This window comes from Silurus aristotelis (assembly GCF_946808225.1).
Source record: "Silurus aristotelis genome assembly, chromosome: 17".
NCBI lineage: Eukaryota > Metazoa > Chordata > Actinopteri > Siluriformes > Siluridae > Silurus > Silurus aristotelis.
The window spans coordinates 21150296-21174064 of record NC_139590.1 but is presented as its reverse complement, the minus strand read 5'-3'; the positions used below and the strand labels follow the sequence as shown (position 1 = coordinate 21174064).

General features: G+C 39.6%; 1 protein-coding gene across 3 annotated transcripts in view; it reads left to right on the top strand.

Annotated features, from left to right (window-relative positions):
- Nucleotides 1–23769, top strand: part of LOC310739820 (putative methyltransferase NSUN7) — a 37973-nt gene that overhangs the window by 8332 nt on the left and 5872 nt on the right. The window contains exons 1-10 of one of the 3 annotated variants that reach the window (XM_083566037.1): nt 199–542; nt 5355–5413; nt 11639–11778; nt 12860–13012; nt 14046–14229; nt 14357–14618; nt 14843–14986; nt 16747–16848; nt 21262–21382; nt 22309–22438. In XM_083566037.1, the coding sequence (XP_083422163.1) occupies nt 5363–5413; nt 11639–11778; nt 12860–13012; nt 14046–14229; nt 14357–14618; nt 14843–14986; nt 16747–16848; nt 21262–21382; nt 22309–22438 (1287 nt within the window). In that variant the 5' untranslated portion in view covers nt 199–542; nt 5355–5362. Of the gene's footprint in view, nt 1–198; nt 543–5354; nt 5414–11638; nt 11779–12859; nt 13013–14045; nt 14230–14356; nt 14619–14842; nt 14987–16746; nt 16849–21261; nt 21383–22308; nt 22439–23769 lie in introns of those variants that run through there. The other 2 variants (XM_083566036.1, XM_083566035.1) reach the window with 2 other exon arrangements.

The window sequence follows — 23769 nt, the reverse complement described above, 5'->3', positions numbered from 1 at the left end:
CAGGCTGGACGAGTGCCTGTAGAGGAGGAGAAAAAGAGAAAGCCAGGGTTTTTATGGTCGTCTTGCCCTTGAGCAGAACAATGGCGTCCCTGCGTGAAGCGCTTCAGTAAATATCAGGCTGATGGTGATGTATAATCGCTGAGCACTTCTAAAGAACCTGATTAAAAGTCTGGCCTAGAGATGCGTGTGTGTGTGTGTGTGTGTGTGTGTGTGTGTGTGTGTGTGTGTGATGTGCCTGATGCAGCAATAGATAGAGAATGTTTATGGAAGGCTAGGAAGAGGTTGATGTAGTGTATGTGTGTGTAATGAGTGCTAACCCTACAGATAAAAAAAAGAATAATGGAACCCAGATGTTGTACTCATCTGTCACTGCTTGTTTCTTCTTCTTCGTCGTCTTTTGTTGTTTTTTTTGTCCTTTCATATATCACTGGCCATTGTGGCAGCCTTTAGCTCCAGTCGGCTCAGAAGTCTCACATCTTGCATTCCAACACAGTCTCAGCATCTGTTTCCTGGAAGCACGAAAAGCCAGGAGCAGTTTTGGGGTTGGTATAGATACAACTTGGGACTAAGTGGGCGGGGCTAGTGCGGTGCTCATTATCTATCTATCTATCTATCTGTCTGTCTGTCTGTCTGTCTGTCTGTCTGTCTGTCTGTCTGTCTGTCTGTCTGTCTGTCTGTCTGTCTGTATAACTCTATCTAATTACGTCTGTCTGTCTGTCTGTCTGTCTGTCTGTCTCTAACTCTGTCTGTCTGTCCATCTAATATATCTGTCTGTCTGTCTGTCTGTCTGTCTGTCTGTCTGTCTGTCTGTCTGTCTGTCTGTCTGTCTGTCTGTCTACATGTGCCACACTTCCACACTGTAAAACCTGCACACCAGTTACATCTATCTATCTATCTATCTATCTATCTATCTATCTATCTATCTATCTATCTATCTATCTATCTATCTATCTATCTATCTATCTATCTATCTATCTATCTATCATTGTTTAGAGTTTTATTGTCTCCTGATATAAATTTAATGTTTCCATGTTTTTTTTTTCTTGTTTGTTCCTGGGTTATGAAGACTTTTTCGAGGTTTTTTGGATTCTTGGTAGTTCCTGCAGTTGGTCCTTTCCAATCAAATTCATATTTAGCCACTAGTCACCATCAGTTTTTGACAGTAACGCAGTAAATTTAATTCATTACTGTACCTAAATAGCTTTTTCACGTATCTGTACTTTACTGAAGTATTTCCATTCGATGAGAATTTAAACTTCACTACATTACAAAGTCAAATATCTCACTTTTTACTCAACTACATTTAGCACAATCATGACTTGTCCAGCACTCAGCAACCACCAATCAGTGCAAAGCACGCTGTGTTTTGATCTTGTTCCGTTTGCAGCTTGGTGGTATCTATTTAACGTATTTTTCGGACTATAAGCCGCTACTTTTTCTCCACGTTTTGAACCCCGCGGCTTAAACAACGAAGTGGCTAATTTATGAATTTTTCCTGGGTTTTTCCCATTTCACAAACTTAAAAAACTGAACCCCATAACATTTGACCAATGAAATTTCCGAACGGAAACGAAAAAAAGCACCTCACCTGTGTTCTGAGCTGCATGGCATCGGGAGAAAAAACGTTTTTTTTTAAACGCACGACGATGCCAAAAGATAAACTCTCGAGAGAAATAGTTGTGAAAGGAAGGAGGAAGACAGTGAACAATGACTTTTTTTTGGTAGGCTTCTGTTTAGATACAAGCCGTTGTAGCGCGTTGAGTCTGGGTGAAGGGAGAGCTCTCTAACTCCAGTTGCAACAGAAATCATATAAGCACAGACAGGTTTCCACAACTCGTGCTTTTTTATTTTTCTTGGCAAAAGTGTTACGGGTTAGTCAAAGAAACTTCGAAATGAGCATCAGAAAATAATGAGGACATATTCCTCAGTCTTACACACATGCAGTAATACCGGAAAAATGCAGTGTCACGCTATTCCCAAAATACCACTCTGCTCTTAAAGGAAGCGCAACATATTTCACCCGTTACACCGTGTGTAACGTGTCTTTCGTTAAAGCCTGTGTAAAGTTCATTAGTGTAGACGGCTTATAGATTGGTGCGGCTTATTTATGTTAAAAATAAAAATATTTGTAAAATTCAGTGGGTGCGGCTTATATATGGGTGCGCTTTATAGTCCGGAAATTACGGTAGATCATTTTCTCTCTCACTTTGCAGTCTCCCCAACATGCTCTCAGATGACACTGTTTCAATCATCTCATCAATCCAATCTTTTAGGTTTTGGGGCATTTCCAATTGCAGCCAGTCAGATCATCTGGGCAGCTGTGATAACAACAATTATAAGAAGGGTAAATGCATATTTTGCCACCACTGATTTATCTCCATGAAGGCGTAATTGTGGTTTAATATAGTAAATCATACTGTATGTATATAAGTGCGCTCTTCTTCCTTTATTTTTCCGGCATAGATTATTTCCTGTTACCTCCATCCGGTAAAGTCTAGATGGTGTATAATAATATTTATATACCTTTTTTTGTAATAAATGAATTTCCCCCCAGCTTCGCTTATACAGTTATTTTCCAACCCTTTTCTGGTTTTTGCTTACTTCCTGGTTGCTTCTTCCATGTTTTTTGCTTTCGGCATTTCTGTTTTCAGTGTTTCCTGTATGTATTTATTTTGTGGGTGGTTTCACGGTGATTCCTGGTAAACGTTTTCTGCATGCCCTGATTTTTTCCAGACTCTATATTTCTAGGTTTCGGGGATTGCCTGGGTGTCTCGTTTTTCTACTTCCTGTTCTTGTTTCCTTGCTTTTTTATTTTTATTTTTTGTATTTTTTGTATTTGTGCTCTAGCGGTGCAACATGTGGCATTATTGTTGATTCGCAGCTCCAGGGTCTCTCTAGAGCTTTGGTTTTTCTCTGCATTAAACATCACATATTCTCCAGAAGATTGTATGGGTTTTCTTCAGGTTTTTCCGGTTTCCTCTGAACTTACAAAAATTTGATGGACCATGTTAAATTGTGCCAACCTGTGGTTAAGAGTGCACATAGTGCCCAGTAATGGCCTTTTCCAGAATAAATAACTTACTGTAGATGAATGACTGAATACCTAACCTGCTGATTTTCTCTCTCTCAGAGAGAGAGAGGGAGAGAGAGAGAGAGAGAGAGAGAGAAAGAGAGAGAGAGAGCGAGCGAGCGAGCTAATGTACAACAAAACAAACACAATCCACACACATATGTTTGGCCTACAGACAAAGCATTGCATCTGACCAATCAGATGTGTATATTTACATATACAAACATATATATATATATTGTGTTTCTTCTGTTGTACTTCATTAGCTCTCACACACACATACACACACACACACACACACACACACACACACACACACACACACACACACACACGTTTGGCCTACAGCCATAGCATTGCATCTAAGCATCCTCCCTGTGTGTGTGTTTGTCTATGTGCATGTAAGTGTGTGCACATGTGTGTGCGTGTGTGCATACACACACACGCACACACATGTGCACACACGCAGACACACAACATTTTATTTCTATCTATCTATCTATCTATCTATCTATCTATCTATCTATCTATCTATCTATCTATCTATCTATCTATCTATCTATCTATCTATCTGCATTTCTTTCTTTTGTTCTTTCTCTTTCTCTTTTTTATTTCGTTGTTGCACTGCATTCTTTATAGCTTATAAATTTCAATTTTTCTCTCTTCTCTGGTACTCCCCCCCCCCCTCTCTCTTTCTCTCTCCTCTACTGATTTCTCTCTTGGCTGTCCTCTCCTTCCCTTATTTCTCGTAATCTCCTCTTATCAACGATTCTCTTCCTCCGTCCCTTTTCTCTCTCTCTCTCTCTCTCTCTCTCTCTCTCTCTCTCTCTCTCTCTCTTTTATCTCTGTCTTGATTTCTCTTCAGTGATACATGGTCTTTTTGTACCCTGTCATTCTTTACCCCTTCAATCATTTTCTCTCTCTTATATTCTCACCAAACCTTTTTTCTCATGCTCTCTCTCTTTCGCTCTTTCTTTCTCTTTCACTTTCTGCCTGTCATTATTACCTCCTTTCCTCTCCACTCATTTATTGCTCATAAAGTCCCATTTCCATCCTCTCTCTCTCTCTCTCTCTCTCTCTCTCTCTCTCTCTCTCTCTCTCTCTCTCTCTCTCTCTCTCTCCCCCCTCTCATTTTCACGCCTCAGCCTCCTCTCTTTTACGTCACGTGCTTTTTTTCCCCTCATTCTCATATTTTATGAGGTGTAATCTCCTCTTCTCCTTCCCCTGTCTCACTCTTTATTACTCATAAACTCCCGCTTTCTCTCTCTCATCTCATTAAATATTCTGCTTCTCTCTCATCTTTTTTTTCTTTTTTTTATTTTACCTTTCCACCATGTAAGAGAAGCCAATGTTGCTTCCAAGCCCGTGTTCTTCAGAAGGTGTGGAGTAAAAGCACATGAAATCCTTTTCAAATATAAATGTTTTGAAACGTTATAGCACGCCTTTATTTTTCCGCAGTAATGTTTCGTTCAGGACGGTGACAAACCCGGGTTTTAATGCATGAAATGCAAAATTAGCTGCTGGTTTATGTGTTACACTTCAATGCACGTTGTAATTCTGAACTCTGAATATTTTCTTTTTTTTTTTTCACTAGCACAGACAGTTTGAGCAAGGCCCTTAAGCTTCAACTGCTCAGTTGTATGAATGGGATATTTGTATCGTAATTCGCTCTCAATAAGGGTAATTCCATAAATATTCAAGTATGACGTGGCATTCTTGAGTGTCCGCCATTTTCTCACCTCAGAAAGCTCTATCTGCCCTTTTCCACATACCCCATATGGATAAAAGTTTGTGCACATAATTCATCTGTTCAATAGGGTTGAGGTCGAAGCTTTATAGATGTTTCCGCTCCAGCAAACCCGTAAAATCATAGAGCTGGATTTGTTCAAACAACATAGATCCAAAGACAAAAACACAAAGGTGTACATCGAACTTTGTGTTAACGGTTCCGGGACGAATCACATACGGCTGGAAAAGTCAGGTGACCCAATACTTTTACCCGTATAGTGTACATGAGCTTGTAGATGCTCATGATTGTCTTGTTTCGTTATGACTGACAGTGCAGAGAGAGTATGACACGGCTCCCACCCAGAATGTATAGACATCTGAAAGTTTCGAATTAAATACGGTTTGTATCGCCTATATCAGTGTTTTATTTCTAACATTAGGGTTCAGACGTATTTAACGGTTTGCCACATGGCTAAATCCAGCATCTGTTTTAGTTTCATATAAAACAGTTTTTAATGATGGAGAGTTTATTTGCCCATGATTTTGTCTTCCTTAGATCAAGAGATGCTGGAGGACATCATGATCAACAGCAGCTTCTACTCATCCAAACTAGTGGTAAGTGTGAAAACATCCAAATGTCGTTATATCGACTAAAATTGGAGTTAAAATTGGATTTTAATGAGGCAAAAAGTCTGTGGCTAGTTTTTGTTTTTTAATCCGGCTGCTTAAAACAGCACTGGCAGTACCCTCTTACGGTGTTCTCTCTAGGTTTGGGTGGATATGTCAATATAACACTTGCTATATTTTGAAATGTTTATGATTAATCGAGTGTGCTAACATGTGGACACAATAAAACAGTTGTATATAACCACCTAGCTAAAAATATACTTATGTAAAAACTAGCATCTAAAACTAGCTCGCAACCTTTTGGTAGCTTGCTTGTTTTTGGGGCTAGTTTGCATTCTGCATTCTGTGAACAAATTGCTGAGTCATTTTAAACAGGCTACCTACTACTAGCTAGCTAGACATGAAAAAGTAGCTAGCAATTACTTGCGTCTATCAGTTCCCATTATAAAGTTCGGGTTTTGTGATTTTTCCAGGAGGTTTTTTTCGATCATTTCAGCTTTTGTGATTCACATTTGCTCGTCTAAGTCTAAAGATTCATCTCGAGGTCACTTCTCTACAACATCCGAAGGATTCCACCATTTCAGTTCACACAGGCTGCTCGAGTGCTTGTTCAGTCTCTTGTCATTTTGATACTGGACTACAACAGCGCTCTGCTTTCAGGTCTTCCTCTGAACGCTATTCGTCCACTGCAAATGATCCAAAAGACAGCTGCGTGACTTGTGGTTAACCTGCCGAAGTTCTCCCACCCCACCCCACTGCTGCGCACCCTCCACCGGCTTCCAGTAGCTGCACGTATCAGATTCAAAACACCGATGCTTGCTTACAAGGCCAAAAATAGACCAGCGCCATCTTACCTCAGAGACCTCATCATGCCTTGCACTGCACCACGCTGCCTGAGATCTTCCAGCACTGCTCGACTGGTGCCACCTTCTATCAGGGGAAGAGGTAAGTATACCTCAAGGCTTTTCTCTGTTCTGGCACCGAGGTGGTGGAATGAACTTCTCCTAGATCTCCTAGCAGCGGAGTCCCTGGCTATCTTCGGGTGAAGACCTACCTCTTCCTGAAACACTTAAACTAACACTTTCCAGGTTTGCTTTGTTTAAAAAAAATTAAAAACCTCTCAACAGAGTTGTTTTTTGTACTTTTTTAAAAAAAAAATTGTACGTCGCTCTGGACAAGGGTGACTGCTATATGCCAAAAATGTAAATGTAAGAACAATTTTACTCTTAATTAGAATAGTTATGTAGCTGAACTGTACAGATGTACACAAAAATAGCTTTACAGTGAATGCACATCACAAATGTTCTGCCCATCCCACACTAGATCTTGAGTGGCCTTCTATTGAGCTCTGATCTCAACCCTATTGAACACCTTTGGGATGAATTGGAACACTGACTGCACACCAGACATCCTCACCCTCACCTACCTCGGTACCCGATCCCGTAACTGAATAAAATGTAGACATCTTCAAAGAAGAGTGGAGGATATTATAACAACAAATGGGTATTGAATGTGGAATAGGATGTTCTCATATGAATCTTATGGTCAAGTGTCTACTTAGTGTAGCTGCTATAATGTAAGTGATAACAGAAACGTCCACAGAATGATTAGTTTTAAAAGGGACTGGTATCTTTAAAACAAAAATAAGACGATGTTAAATTTTTCTAATGTTAAATTTTTTCTAAAGTCTAATGGCTACTGTATGTTTGATGGCGTCAGGACCACTCTGTATCTGGACTGATTCGAGTACAATGTAGACATTATTTAGGATTCTTGGTGTTATTTGGGACCTCAGACTGTTGCTTTACCTGCATGGAGGTGCCCGGGTTTGTCTTTTGATAGCGGGTCAAAAAGTTTTCGGAGTGCGCACACACAAACACATTATGGTTTGACGGCAGGAACTGTATTTTAGCATTGAGTTATAGCTGCCGGTGCGACTTTGACAGCATAACCGATTAATCTTTCATCCGGCTTCTAGTTAATCACACACTGCATTTTATCCACCAGCCAAAAGTCCATCTGGCCTTATTAATCATTAAAGTGTGCGTGTGTGTGTGTGTGTTTAAGGAGCTAATGAATGATCGGTATGCTCTAGCAGCATTTCATGTCATTTTTAATGGAGTGGTAATATTACCGATCACGCCCCGTTTGAGCCATGCTCGTGCGTTTCCTAAGCTGTGAACTTTAATTTATTACCTGTTTCACTTTTTTTTAACACATCTTTAGGATTTCGTAGATTTAGGATTTCTTTGTATTAACTGCTTGAGTAAACCAAGACATTTGAAGATCGTTCTTAATATATGTAGAGTATTTCATTATACATCCATATAATATATAAACCTAGTAAATCCCCAATGGCACCTATGAGTACCTTTGTAGAAGCTGTATGTCAAATTCAATCAGTTGTTGTTGGTCTTTTTTTCTTTTTTTATATATATATATATATATATATAGGGGTTTTCCATTTAGTCCCCATTTGCTCTTAAAACCTCCATTCTTCTGGGAAGATGTTCCACTAGATTTTTGGTAGATTTGTGCTCATTCATCAACAAGGATGATAGTAAAGTCAGATACGAGGGTGTAGGTGAGATGAGTAGGTCTGGGGCGTAGTCAGAATTCACATTCATCCCAAAGGTGTTCAATGGGTTTAAGGTCAGAGCTCAATAGCAGGCCACAAAAGAGCTTTTACTCCAATCTCCATTCAATCTTTACCCACATTTTCATCAAAGTTCACCATATTGTTACAACATTTTACCACTATTTCAAAGAATAAGCGTCGGCATTTCCATTTTTAAGGATCCCGAGTCATCTAGAGATATACCAACTTCAGTTGGATTCCACTTCATTAAGATTTCAGATATTGGACTTTGAGGATAAACATTCTACATATGCTGTTTCTCCATCATTCAATCTAACATATATCTATGTTGAATCTATAATGATCTCAGCTTCTGAGCTAATTTATGAGTTGCTCAAGAGCACCTGGTTCCACAACTCCAACGGACTGTAGAAGACTGTAGAAAGGACATTTCTTATCACACACTCTGTGCTTGTGATATATTTAACTCTGCCGGTGTTTGTAAGGTTTTTTATGATTTATAATCATACACTTGGTGTTACCCAGATGAGAACGAGTTCCTCTTAAGGTTTCTTCCTCATACCATCTAAAGGGAGTTTTTCCTTACCACATTCGCCCCAGTCTGCTCATCAGGAAAAATTCAAATATAAGTGAATTACGTTCTATAATTCTCAGTCTATTGCTAAAATCACCATAGAAATGAAATACAATTAAATTTAATTAAATTTCACCACATCATTACAACAGATTACTATTTCCTCAAATCTCCAACACATTTTCCCAATTTATTACCAAAATCCAGCATATTTCACATTTGACTGCATTTCTCAACATTTTCACCAAATTTGTGTTTGGCACTGAAACACAATTTATACTTCATTAATCCGTAAATAAAATTGCAGGGACCCATCCTCCGTCGATCGGGTAAACAATTTATTTCATGCATAAAAATGCTCTCATGAACGTTTCGCGGATAAATATATCCGTTCCAGGTTTGATAAACGAGGTCCAATCAGTGGAAATTCACTTAATCACGAAGAGAGAGAGAGGGAGAAAAGCGTATTAAATATGATGGTGTCAGGTATCGTTTTCCGTCGCAGTTCGACTTCTTCCTTCTGTCAGCGTCGACACACATGATCGCGTCTGGCAGATGTAATATAGAGGAATGATGTGCAGAAATAAAAAACACACACAGCAAAGCTTTTACTGAATGTCAGCTCAATATTTCAGCTTGTAGCTGTGCAGCGGTGCTCGCTGTAAGTCAGTCCAGCACTTGAACCCATTGTGATTCCGACTTCCTGTTTTAGCAGGAAATGTGTGTGTGTGTGTGTGTGTGTGTGTGTGTGTGTGTGTGTGTGTGTGTATATATATATATATATATATATATATATATATATATATATATATATATATATATATACAAACACACACTGATTATAACATTATGAGTGAAGAAAATAACACTGATCTCTCCATCATGGTACCTGTTAGTGGGTAGAATATATAATTTTGCTAATTTTGTCCTCAAATTTGATGTGTTAGAAGCATGAAAAATGGGCGAGCGTAAGCATTCCAGCGAGTTTAAACAAGGGCCAAATTGTGACGTCTAGACAACTAAGTCAGAGCGTCTCCAAAACTGCAGCTCTTGTGTGCTGTTCCTGGGCTCTAGTGTTCAGTATCTATTAAAAGTGCTCCAAGGAAGGAAACCGGTGGTGAACCGGTGACAGGGTCGTGGGCGGCCGAGGTTCATTGAAGCACATGGGGAGCGAAGGCTGGTCCGTGTGGTCCGATCCAACAGACGAGCTCCTGTAGCTCAAACTGCTAAAGACATTAATGCTGTTATTGCTCTATGGATAAGAACTGTTTTGTCAACAATAGGGGAACCCTGACAAAGTATTGGGACACCTGACTTTTCCAGCCATATGTCCTTCTCTCTCCAATTTTGTTCCCACAAAATTGGAGGCACACAATTGTATAGGACATCTTTTGGATTAAGTAGCATGACTTTTTCCCTTCACTTGAACTAGGAGACCCAAAAATGTTTCATCCTGACAATGTCCCTGTGCACAAAGCCAGCTCCATGAGGATATGCTTTACTTGGGTGGGAGTGGAAGATCTCCTGCTATAGAGCTTTTGACCCTCAACCCTATTGAACACTTTTGGAATGAATTGGATTGCTGACTGCACACCAGGCCTTTTCATCTCACACACACAAATCCCCACAAGCACACTCCAAAATCTAGGGTCCACATACTTCCAGAAGAGTGGAATTGGATGTTCAAAATGTAGGTGCCAGGTGTCCACAAACATTTGTCCATATGGTAAATGATGTCCCAATACCTGAGGATATTCTTAACAAAATTCTTCGAAATCCTCTATATTAGTTTCCAAATATCATTTAAATCGCCAAGTAATGAGATTGAAATGTTTTTGTAATTGATGTTAGATCTCAGAAAAGTGTGTTGCAAAAAAGCATCACAATATCGGTGTAGTATTGTCATGTTGCCCCACACTAGTCATTACATCCCCTGAGTGAGGAAGTCTGTCCGATTGGATGAGGGAAGTCTCAGCTGTTTGTGTACATATACACACACACACACACACACACACACACACACACATACACACATAACACACTCTCCAGAGACTAAGTACAGCCATTACGAATGATAAATTTTCCCATGTAACAATTTTCTGGATTGTTACACTGCATCCTGGGAGAGAACATAAAATCACCACACCCTTTTTTTTTTTTTTTTTTTTTTTTTTTTTTACTTTCTGGCTCTTTCTCTTTTTCATTCCCTTGTGCTTTTGTCTCTCACTCTCTGATCTTTCAGATTCTCATTCCTTTGCTCTGCCAATCTCACTTCACCCAAACACAAACATGTCTCATACTCAATCTTTATTCGCACCTGAGAGGTTTTTGCAGCCTGACTCTATTCTGGGGGCAGATATTGAATCAAATTTTATGTTCTAACTTGAGAAAATAAAACAATACTAAGCAAACGATCAATACCGCATAAAACACCACTTTCATGGTTGTAGCTTTTGGTACAATGTAGTGAATATTAAGACTTCAGCTCACTGAAATCGGTCACCATTTTATACCACAATACAGTGCATACAGTATAAACTGTATATATATATATATATATATATATATATATATATATATATATATATATATATATATATATATATATATATATATATATATATATAGTGTTAACTAATGAGTTCCAGCAGGACTCTGTCTGTTAGCTTAGCGTCCTGAGCTTAGCGCTTAGCCACAACCCATCAGGGAGCACCATTGCTAGGCGACATGAGGCGCTGAACCTCATAGGTCCTGTCTGCGACCTTGCTAAAGGACAAAGGAGACATCACGAGAATAGAAAATGAGAAGAGGAAGGGGGAAGTCTTTCAGACTGTTTGTTGTGTCACCATTTCAGAACACAGGAGCGTAGCGATTTATTACCAAAGTTGAGATCACGTGTGTTTTTCTGTAAATAGGATGATCCGAGACCTCACAGCAGATATACACCATTCAGTCAGATGTATTTCATATATTATTAATATATTTGATACAATCTGTACGTGTATAAGAAGACGCTTGCTTTTTGTTTGATCTCTCTCAGCCGGACGAGCAGATGAGTTTGGTGGCCGTGATATTGTACGACTTGCAGGACCGAAATTTCCTCCAACGTGAGCGACCGGCCAATCGGGACATGCCGGAGGAGGTGGCTCAAGTCAGGCATGTGGAAAACTGTCTGCTCAGGTAATGGGATACATACAAGCCTTTGCCACAATGCATATTGACATACCACAATGCTTCTGGGAGAATGTCCTTCAGATAGATGAGAGCTTTTTTGGCAAGGCACTTCAGCTGTATGTTCACAAACATGCTTTCAAAGTAAAGAACATGATGCCTACTGTACTTTGTGCAGGGCAAAAGGAAATCTCAAGGCTACTAAGCCAAACATCCAGCTAAAAACACCCAAGAACAAAACCCCAGACTATTCTGATGTGTCTTTCAGTGGAAAGAGTTCAAACAGGCAGTTTGATGAAGGCACCCTTCAAATCTGAGACAGCTAGAGCACTGTGTTTATCAGGAAATGAGTTAAACTCCCTTTAGACAGGTCTAGAAGTCTTACTGAGACCTACAGAAATGGCTTGTTTGCAGCGATTGCCTCTAAAGGTTGTGCAAGGTCAGACTTTAAGCGTCCCATCATTTCTATCCATGCCCTTTCTATTTCTTTTACAAGTATTGGGGCACCTGACTATTCCAGCCATATGTGCTTCTTTCACAAACTGTTCACACAATGGTTGGACGCACACAATTGTATTGGACGTCACTGGCTGCGGTCCCATGAAATTTTGCCTTCACTTGAAATAGGAGACCCAAACTTGCTCTATGAAGATATGCTTTACATTGGACTGGAGTGGAAGATGTCAAACTGGAACCCCAGGCTTCCTCATTCTATTTACATCAGTACCTGCCTTTACTAATGCCCTTGTTGCTGAATAAGCACAAATCTCCACAAAATCTAGCGGAACAACTTTATAGAAGAGTGGAGGTTATTATAAGAGCAAATGGGCACTAAATGTGGAATGGGATGTTCAAAAAGCACAGGTCAGGTGTCCACCAACCTTTGTCCGTTGTATAGTGTTGTGATTTAAATGATTTGTGTGACTTTTCTAGTGCGAAACAATTCGAGACATAACTACTGCACAAGAATCCAGGTACAAGATACCACCTCACCTATGTGTCTGAATTACAACCACCTCTCTACCGAATTTTTATTCAACATAACGCACGGACGGATTCGTGTCTCACGTTTGTCGTTCATGTGTCTCAGGTTTAAGACGAAGCTGGCGGCAGCTTTAGCGCGCTGCAGAATCGAACACAACCTGCTGAGCATCGACTGCATGCTGCCAGAGAGCGTCAGACTGAGCCAGGAGAGAGGGTCTAATCTGCCCATTCACACCTGGATTAATACACTGCGCACCAGGTATACACACACACACACACACACACACACACACACGTGAGAGTGAGAGAAATAGAGAGACTGAGAGAGACTGAAATCGCAGTTTGAAATAAACCACATTGCAAAGTCCTTTACAACATGCTGCCCCAAGGTTAACTGGAAGCTTTGGAATGGAGTGTGTGGGTGTGTGTGTGTGTGTGTGTGTGTGTGTGTGTGTGTGTGTGTGTGTGTGTGTGTGTGTGTGTGTAGTGGTAAAATAGTTTATTGTCCTGTTCTGCTGCTGGGATTCCATTAAGTCTGTTCTCCTATGTTTAACCTCCATTCCACACTGACGCATCTTATTTCATACAGATCTGTTTGTGTACGTGTACGTGTGTGTGTGTGTGTGTGTGTGTGTGTGTGTGTGTGTGTGTGTTGGGGGGGTGGTTTGGTCATAGCTCATGCGAGAGCCCTAGGGCACGCTGACCATGGGTCGATAAATCGTACCGAACCACAGGCAGATGCAATCAGAGCTTTTGGACGAACAACACACACACACACACACACACACACACACACAAATACAGATTTCTCACTCCATTTTGAAAGAGAAGCGCTTATTTTTATGAATCACCTGGGGTTTTTGTGTGTGTGTGTGTGTGTGTGTGTGTGTGTGTGTGTGTGTGTGTGTGTGTGTGTGTGTGTGTGTATGGTTGTGTGGTTGTGTGTGCTATTTGTTCTCGCAGCAAGCAAGTTCAAATCTCTGCAGACTCCCAGAACAATAAATTTGACCTTTGTGTATTCACTTGTTCCTCATCTCGCATATTTAAACCACTTGTGCAGCTTATTTGCATTTGCCGACGCCCACACAACCCCATATACAGTAAAATCACGCTTGGTTTGGAAAATAGGGAAAATGACTACAAAACTACGCCAGTGGATGTTTTTACTTCATCACCCTGTGCATCATGAAGCACGCACACACACACACACACACACACACACACACACACACACACGATATGTTGTTATTTTGGAGCCCACACAATCCTATAAAAAAAAGTTTCTGTTTCAGCAGGCAGGAAGTGTGTGAGGTGCTGAAGAGTGCTGGTTTCTCGCGTGTGAACTCGGTCGCCCAGTTGGAAAGACAGATGTTTTGTGAGGACCTCCACTGCCTCGACTTGCTGGTTTTTCCGACGGGTGCGAAACAAGAGCTGGACAAAACGAACCTGCTGAAAGATCGAAAGCTGGTCATCCAGGTACATATCCGATAGCTAATAGCTACACCGCGGTGGATGTTTGACATTAATACCTAGCTAACGAGCTACGTGTTCTTAGCTTCCGCAGGTGTTTTTTAACGTGTATTTTATCTGGGTGTGCGTGTAGGACAAGGCGTGCTGCATGGGTCCGTGGGCGTTACATCCCTGGCTGGGTCCGGACGGAGACGTAATGATGGCCGGGTCGTTCTCCGCAGCCACCGTGGCTCACACGGCTGCCATCATCCATTCAACACACACTCGCACACACGATATCCCTCATACAGGCAAAGAGGCATTCAGTAGAATGCGGGTGCTCGTGTGTGTTGGGGAGTGCTCGAGTGTTCAGAGAGAAGAGCTGCAGGAGGTCCTTGGCAGCATGGGCTGCAGCAGTGAGTGTGTCCTTGTGTGCCTGTGTGTGTGTGTGTGTGTGTGTGTGTGTGTGTGTGTGTGTGTGCACTTCAGAAATGCAAACACATTGCCTTATGGAGCTGTTGAAATGGTATATACAATATATGTGTGTGTGTGTGTGTGTGTGTGTGTGTGTGTGTGTGTGTGTGTGTGTGTGTGTGTGTGTGTGTGTATGTGTGTGTGTGTGTGTGTGTGTGCGTTTCAGACGTGAAGCTGCTCCCCGAGGCTCTCCACACTCTGGATGTTTGTGACGCACGGCTGCAGAAGGTTCAGCTCATCCTGCTGACTCCGCAGTGTTCTCTCTCCGCAGTCTCAAACCCTGTAGAATACCTGCTGCAGGAGAATGGGGGTACACACATGCAACACACACACACACACACACACACACACTGTGTACATGTATAATCAGATCTGAAATTTGGCCGCCAGAAAAATGTATTTATTTCATCACCTATTAAACACATTATGCAGTTTCAAAGCTGCACCATAAGGCAGTATGGGTATTAATCACATCCCAAGGTACATCATTTGAAGACTCGCTGTGGGGGATTGGAGGAACTGTAACCACCCACAGTTGATTCATTCCGTATACCAGCACATGCCAGAGTATTTCCTTCTTCATATAGTACAGCCGACCATACTCCTTTAGTTTTCATCCTTTAATAGTTTATCTCAGTTAATATGTTGTGGACTGGATGTTAAATGAGTTCCTGTTCCTGTTAAAACTTTGAGCTATTAACTCTTTTGAAGTATATAAGATAAAAATAAGGAAATAATGGTATGCCTATATAATTTGGTATGCAAAATTATATAAATGGTATGCAAAATTATATAATTGGTATGCAAAATTGGCATTTCTTATGTAGTTTATTATATAGGCAGAGGCATTTAATATATAATTAATAATGTATATTTAATACATCTATAATAGATAGATAGATAGATAGATAGATAGATAGATAGATAGATAGATAGATAGATAGATAGATAGATAGATAGATAGATAGATAGATAGATAGATTATTATATATTGGGAGAGGTTTACAATTACATAGTTATATTAGTTATACAGATATATTATGAAGACATAGCATTTATTGTACAGGCATATTATATAAGCATATCATTTATGACATTTTATATTGCCAGAGGTGTTTATTATTTACTTATATTATATACGTAGGAATATATAATCCACATGTATTGGTATATTATATAGGCATTTATATAATAGATTTATTATATAGACATAGCATTTATTATGTAGAGATATATAGGCATATCATTTATCTTAAATAGGCATATAGTTTGCAAGTTTCATGTATGTGTAATTTATAGGTATATTATATAGGCATAGGAATTTATTATTTAGGCATTTACATTTGCAACAAATAATTAAGCGTAAACCTGTATTTTCTATTACTGCATATTTATTCATATTACCACAGCATTTTGTGGTTTCGGAACACTTTTTAATCTGTTTACTGTCACATTGCAGGATATATTATAGTAGCGATAAAGAGCCATTCCATCACACGCCTTTTTATTAATACTGAAATCAATGAGACGGAAACAACAACAAAAATCATCTGCAGGACCCGCAATGCCGCCTTCTGTTCTAAAGATGGCGCTGTTTTAGGAAATTTTGACTTAGAGTTTGACCTCCGATATTTACATAGTGAATTGTTTCCTAGTCCTCATCCCATTTTACAGTATTATCCACTATACATAAAATATTACTCCGAGTTTGGCCGTTGAGCCCTGCAGAATTCCCCTCGGGACGGGGGCGAAGCTGGAATTCCTGTCCTCCATGTTGTTTCATCTTTAATGAGCGGGGGGGCACAACGGGTCGCCGCTTTTGAAGTCGTTTATCCAAAATACAGACGCGCGGAAGACAGGTAATTAATGGGCCAGCTCTTAAAATTCTGCCTACTTAGGCAACCTCCTCCCAAGCGGAACACTAGGCGAGTGTGTGTCCGTGATAACAGAGTTAGGTGTTGATTATCTCCCTAATATTGTATAATCAGCACATGCCTAATTTCACTGCAGGTGCACAGATGAATGTTGACAATGTATGTCAATGTGTGTGTGTGTTTGTGTGTGTTTTAGATAAAGAACTGCTGCAGGATCTGTCCCAGGGCGCCGTCTCGCAGTCCAGACTGCACACACTCGTCTCCGAGCAGAAGCGAGACCTTCGCCATGCCCTCAGTTGTAAGTGTGTGTGTGTGTGTGTGTGTGTGTGTGTGTGTGTGTGTGTGTGTGTGTGTGTGTGTGTGTGTGGTATTTAATTAATTACTTAACTCCAGAGAAGGAAAGTTTAATTGGAAGTTTGCATTGACCTAGAAATTGATTTGAACCTCTAATTGTAATGAAACTTTATAACACACGAATGATCTCTCTCTCTCTCTCTCTCTCTCTCTCTCTCTCTCTCTCTCTCTCTCTCTCTCTCTTTCCTTTTTTCTATTTATCTGTATATCTCTCAGTGCTTGTTTCATTATTCTTTATTCTTTGTTTCTTTTTGTTTGATGTGCAATGTAAAAACCAAACACCTCTAGAGAACAGAACTTTGCTGTGTGTGTGCGTGCGTGTGTGTGTGTGTGCGTGCACGTAGGCGACTACATTGTTAGGCAGAGTGTTATCGAATGTACAAGTCTCTCTTTTCCTCCATATGGCTCATTAATGCTCGTGCTGTTAATTAACAAGCAGGTGCTGATCAATTTCAGCCAATCAGTAAAGAGTCAGACTCTCTCCAGTGCTGCAGTCTGTGTGTGTGTGTGTGTGTGTGTGTGTGTGTGTGTGTGTGTGTGTGTGTGTGTGTGTGTGTGTGTGTGTGTGTGTGTGTGTGTGTCTTCCACACCCAGGAAGACGCCGCATCAGCATATTTTTTCTTGCGACCACACGGAACATACATACATACACACACACACACACACACACACACACACACACACACACACACACACACACAAATGTTGACTTTCCTTCTGCTGATCTTGTATATATGAATATTAATTAGCAACGTTTGTGTCTATTAATACTCCTTAACTGATAGATAGATAGATAGATAGATAGATAGATAGATAGATAGATAGATAGATAGATAGATAGATAGACAGACAGACAGACAGACAGACAGACAGACAGACAGACAGACAGACAGACAGATTCTTCCAAAGCAAACTAGCAAATAACACCCACATTTTCATTGTACTGTACCGTTTTACCCACAGCTCATGTACAGAATTCAATCTACATTAAATCAGCAACAATCAATAATTTATTTAAACTCCTGACGAACATTTCTCATTTATTCAGCAATAAAACCGCAGTAATCAATTCATTCTCTCCATCAAAGCAAAAATACTTTCATGAAAATCCACCCACCAGTTCAGACACCTACCTCAGATGCAAACAACCTTTTCAGCCATATTTGATTTTCCCCCCATACTCTTACCACATAGTTTGACATACAGTTGTATATTATGTTTTAGGATGTGGAAGCATTCAATTTTCCCTTCACTTAAACTAGAACACCCAAACTTGCTCCAGCATGACAAAGCCAGCCCCATGAAGATATGAGGTGAGGAGAGACCTCACCTCACCTTACTTACCTAAGTACCTGACTTTACTAATGTGGCTCTATGAGCACAAATCTCCACAAAAATGGGATGTTCAAAAAGCACGTACCAGTCATAAAATATAAACTGCAGCTCATATATGGTCAGGTGTCTACAAACTTTTGTCATTAGAGTCACCAGAAAATGCAAAAGTCACCTTCTGTCCTAAACTTTAGATTTACAGTTTGAACAGTTTGCTATTTACAAAGTACTGCCACTGAAGACTCCTTCCAATAAACCTCCTCACACATCGAACCTCTGATTTACACTATAGCCGAGAACTACTGCCAAAGGAAATTAACGAACAATGTCTGAACTAGTAATCTTCAGACTAGTCTATCGACTAGAGCAGGACGCACTCGTCTAGCTTCTTGTAGCTTGAAGGCGTGTCCACTGTCAGAAATTGTAAATGTACATCAAATGCACGCCTCAAATATTTAGCACACAAAGTGTTCTAGATTAGATCAAGCACATCGATTTACAATGAACCTTTAACACTATAGCATTTTTCTTCGGATATGCTGGAAATCCAAGCTCACACACAGGAAGAGCAGAAGTTCGGTTCAATGCCGGCTAACTAAGTCTTAAAGGTTCAGTTCGTATCGAAGCCTGTGAGTGGCTTCTTGCTGAATCTCTTCCTTCAGGGACGTAAAAGCGGACAGATTAATCAATGACTCTGGCAAATTCTGCTGCCATTGCAGAGAACGGATTTCTTCTGCATTGTCAGGTTTTATGCATTGCATTGGATGTTCGGGAAAATCTTGAAATGAGACAAGACTGAAATAGTGGCGTTAATAAATCACTCCTGTAGTCGGCGGAAGCTCATCTGTAGGACAGAGAGGTAGTCCAACCATGAAAAATCATGGATTATCCCGCTTATACAAGCTGATCATTCGCCCTCGTTGACTAGTTAAAGGTGGTGAATAATCTTTGCAGTGTAGAACTGACTGAATGGCAGAAAAAGTAACTTGAGTAAAAGTATAGATGTCTTACTGCAAAACACTCCATTACAAGTTTAAAGTCAAAAATTCCAATATGACTTGAGTAAAAGTCTTAAAGTATCTGATTCGAACAGTACTTGGGTGTTTAACTCATATTGAACATCGGCTCAAATATTTAGTCGGCTCGACGCCAAAAGCTGTGGTAGACAAAGTATACAAACCATGTACTTGAGTTTTAATGTGAAAGTGCTCCCTTTAAAATTCTTTAGCTTCAGTAAAAGTACTAGGGTATTTGCCTTCAAATGTACTTAAGTACTGTAATATATTATCACTATAATGTTTCTATTATCATTTTTGTCACAAGACTCTTTGCGTAATCAACTCAGTTTATGTGAAAAGTCTCTTTAAAAAAAGTTACTCTGAGCACACCGATTTCTTAATAGAATTAAATTAATAAGTCAAACATTGATTGATATCTATCACAATTATTATGAGCCCAAAACCTCCTTTTCAACTCATTTTAAAAAATCGTGAAAATAAGTTTGAGTCGGAAGTTTCTTACATCATTTATTCCTCTCTAAATGTTCTGCTTGCTGTTAAACTGACGCTGAAATGTATGTTGGAGATAAGGAGATACCACCAAGAGCCAATCAAAACGAGTTCAAAACAGAGCATGCGCTCGACACTGATTGATGGATTTTTCTGCGTGTTTTTATCCACTCATTAATAAAAAGGAACGACTGATTTTGCGAAACGTGAAAAAGTAAGAAGTACGATATTCGAAATGTAGTGAAGTTTAAAGTCTCCCCAAATAGAAATACTTCAGTAAAGTACAGATACATGAAAAAGCTACTTAATTACAGTAACAAATTACATTTACTTAATTACTGTCCACCACCATCCAAGAAATATGTTAGGGAAAAGGCAAAAAACAGTCGATTAGTGAGGTTTTATTTCCTAAAATACAAATCAAAGATCAATATCGGTCTGTTCATCATGTCCAATCACAAACTAATCAAATTACAGCATGACACAAAGTAAAATTATTATTTAATGGACAAATGAAATCAAAGTAAACCATTTTTTGATGAAGTCAAACCAAATATTCAGAGCTGACTGACGGAATTGCAAAACGTAATTGGTAAAGTTAATTTTCAATTAAAATATAGTGAAGTAAAAAGTACATCCATTGAATCGTAAATGTAGTTGAGTTGAGAATAAAAGTTGCATATATTTTTGATAACTTAGTAAAACTAACAAGTAGCCAAAACATTATTTAAGTACAATAACGAGGTGCTTTGACTCAAATACTTTACACAACTGCTGAATGGACAAAAATAAATGTTGGTTAATTATTTTATAAACAGTAAGTGACCGTGTGTTTGTGCAAATTGCATATGCATAACATTTTTTTCCCTATTAAAATTGCATAAGTTTAGTGGATACATACTTAAAGGTATCATTTCGACTATGTGTTTTTATTTTTTTACAGTGGTTTATGAGCATCGCATCAATTTAGAACAGTGATTAAACCGAGTCGAACTGAAATTTCCTACGGTTTAAGCAACTCAAATCTTTCAGCCAATCACAATCGAGCATCCAGATTTAACAGTGTATATGGTGTATACAATGAGGAGGTTGAACCCCTTTTGAAGACACCCAGAAGACCCACTACCAGCGTCTTCATAAATGAAGGCACACATTCACCACAGATCTCCAAGAAAGCTTCTGAGGAAATACTAAAACTAGAATGATGTCTGTTCCTGTCCTGATTTTCTGTCTTTGCAAAGGAGCTTTTAGTGTGTATGGAGGATTTCAGGGATTGATCTCATTCCGAACATAAAAGAGAGACCAAGATTGAAGCAGGGTTTTGTTGTTTGTTTGTTGTTGATTTGATCTTTAAGCAGCTATGTATGTATACTAGGTAGAAAACGCTGACACTGGAGACTCCTTCCAAAAAATGAGCATTTTCCTCACAGAAACTTTCAGCAAAGCGATGCAGTAATTTGCATTCCATTTATTGGGTTTCTTTTGTGTGTTTTTTGTGTGCAATATCATCTTCCCAGTTCCTAAAGTGCGAGTCGTGGTGTACTCCATCTGTTCCTTGCTTCCAGAGGAGAACGAGGCCGTGGTGAGGAGCGTTCTCACGCTCGCCGAGCAGAACAACTCCAAACTACAACCTTTTACGTATGTGAAAATGTAAAACGTATGCGTTTGTGTGTCAGTTTGTGTTTCTTGTGTCCCCTCAGTTTCAGACTTCTAATTTTACAGTGTGTGTTTTAGAAAAAAGCTATATGTATGCTAATACTTATGGCTCATGTGTTTTTTATGGTCTTTCCTTTAATTATGTGTGCATTGAAGCATGTGTGTGTGTGTGTGTGTGTGTGTGTGTGTGTGTGTGCTTCTGTATATAGCCAATAGAAATTTGTGTATTTTTATGTGTGTGTGTGTGTGTGTGTGTGTGTGTGTGTGTGTAAGAGAGAAAGAGAGAGCGAGAGAGAGGATCACTGTATATGGCCAATATAAATTAGTGTATTTTTGCTGTGTGTGTGTGTGTGTGTGTGTGTGAGAGAGAGAGAGAGAGAGAGAGAGAGAGAGAGAGAGATGATCACTGTATATGGCCAATATAAATTAGTGTATTTTTGCTGTGTGTGTGTGTGTGTGTATAATTATCACTGTATATGGGCAATATAAATTAGTGTATTTTTGCTGTGTGTGTGTGTGTGTGTGTGTGTGTGTGTGTGTGTGTGTGTGTGTGTGTGTGTGTGTGTGTGTGTATAATTATCACTGTATATGGCCAGTATAAATTAGTGTATTTTTGCTGTGTGTGTATATGTGTATATTTATCACTGTATATGGACAACATAAATTAGTGTATTTTTGCTGTGTGTGTGTGTGTGTGTGTGTGTGTGTGTGTATAATTATGACTGTATATGGCCAATGTAAATTTGTGTATTTTCGCTGTATTTTTGGTCTGTGTGTGTAATTATAACTATATATTGCCAATATTAATACGTGTATTTTGTGTGTTTGTGTGTGTGTGTGTGTGTGTGTGTGTGTGTGTGTGTGTGTGTGTGTGTGTGTGTGTGTTTGTGTGTGTGTGTGTGTTTCAGGCTTAGCCCGCCGTCTTTCCCACTCTGTGATAAAGATGAAGGCAACGAAGTGGTTGAGAAGGCAGACTTTTTCCGGCTCCAAACTTCCGATCAGAGTAACGGCTGCTTCTTAGCCGTCCTCACATGCCAGGTTTGTTCCATCATGTACGTATAAGCAAAAGTCTTCACACCCCCTGTGAAACCAGGATAAATCAGATCCTAGCCAAACATTTCCACATTTAGGGTAAGAATTATCGTGTACAACGCCATTGACGATCAAACTGACGGATTTAGAATAAATAAGTTTCAATCAATCAATCAATCAATCAATCAATCCTCAAGCTCATGTGAAAGCAGTAATTCTGGTCAAATGCAACTAACTCTCAGCTGTCCTTGTGGGAGTTTGGTAGCTCAGTGGTCAAGATGGTGGACAGATCCAAAGGATGTGAGCTTAAATCCCAGTCCCGCTATGCTGCTGCTCAGGAGCTGGTAAACAAGGGCCTTAACCCCCAACTTCTCAGTTGTATGAATAAAATAAGAGTATATCCTATTACCCTGGCATTAGCTGTACCATTGAACATGGTAAAGATGGTCTTTAACAAGTGGAGAAAACCTGGCTTAGCGTCCAGAGAACAGGACGTCCTTCCAAATCTGATAAGATGACAAAGAGGAAACTGGTCAAGGAGGCTGTCAAGGGGCTTTACAACATCATTCCATGATCTGCAGACTTTTCCCTCAGGTACTGGTTGTTCCCTAGATGTGGCATCTATCTGCAATTGCTTCATTTTTTTAGGGTTGTGGGGCAGGGTGACAAGACAGAGGGGAAAAAAAACATCTAAAGCTGCAGCCACACTAGACTTTCAGCATGCAAAATTCCTTTCGGATACCTGCTGCGAATACGGACGGCGACCAGATATGACTTTGTTAAAATAAAAAAGATGTGTACACAGAGACAGCAGGCAGTTTGTTTTGTTTTTTTCTTTTTCAATTGAGTTTATATTCTGTAAAAGATTTTCTATTCTGTTATATAGAACAGAACAGTGCGACGCCACTAGAATCTGCGCTTTCTTCAGCTTGTACTTGGAGAGTTCACGCTGTGCTCTATCGATCTTCTTCCGCTCACTTGATACAAACTGGCACTAAGCTCACGTATATCATCCATTCGCCCCACAAATGTATGGAAATTGTATTATGGCCTGATGAGACCATAATTTGAATTTCTTTGGCTGTAATTGGAAACAATTTAGAATGTAGCCTCCTAATTTATATTAAGTCCCCCCTCCTTCTTTTACCCCCCCCCCAGTTTGGTTTTCAGTGGCATTGTACAGGCTGCAATTGTTTTTTGCATTCAAGGTAGAAATGTTCTGATTTATTCATTTATTTTTTTCAATTTGTTTACAGAAAAAAAAAAAACCTGTTCTTTTAACAGGGCTGTGTAGACTTGTGTACACACACACACACACACACATTGCAATTAGTCAT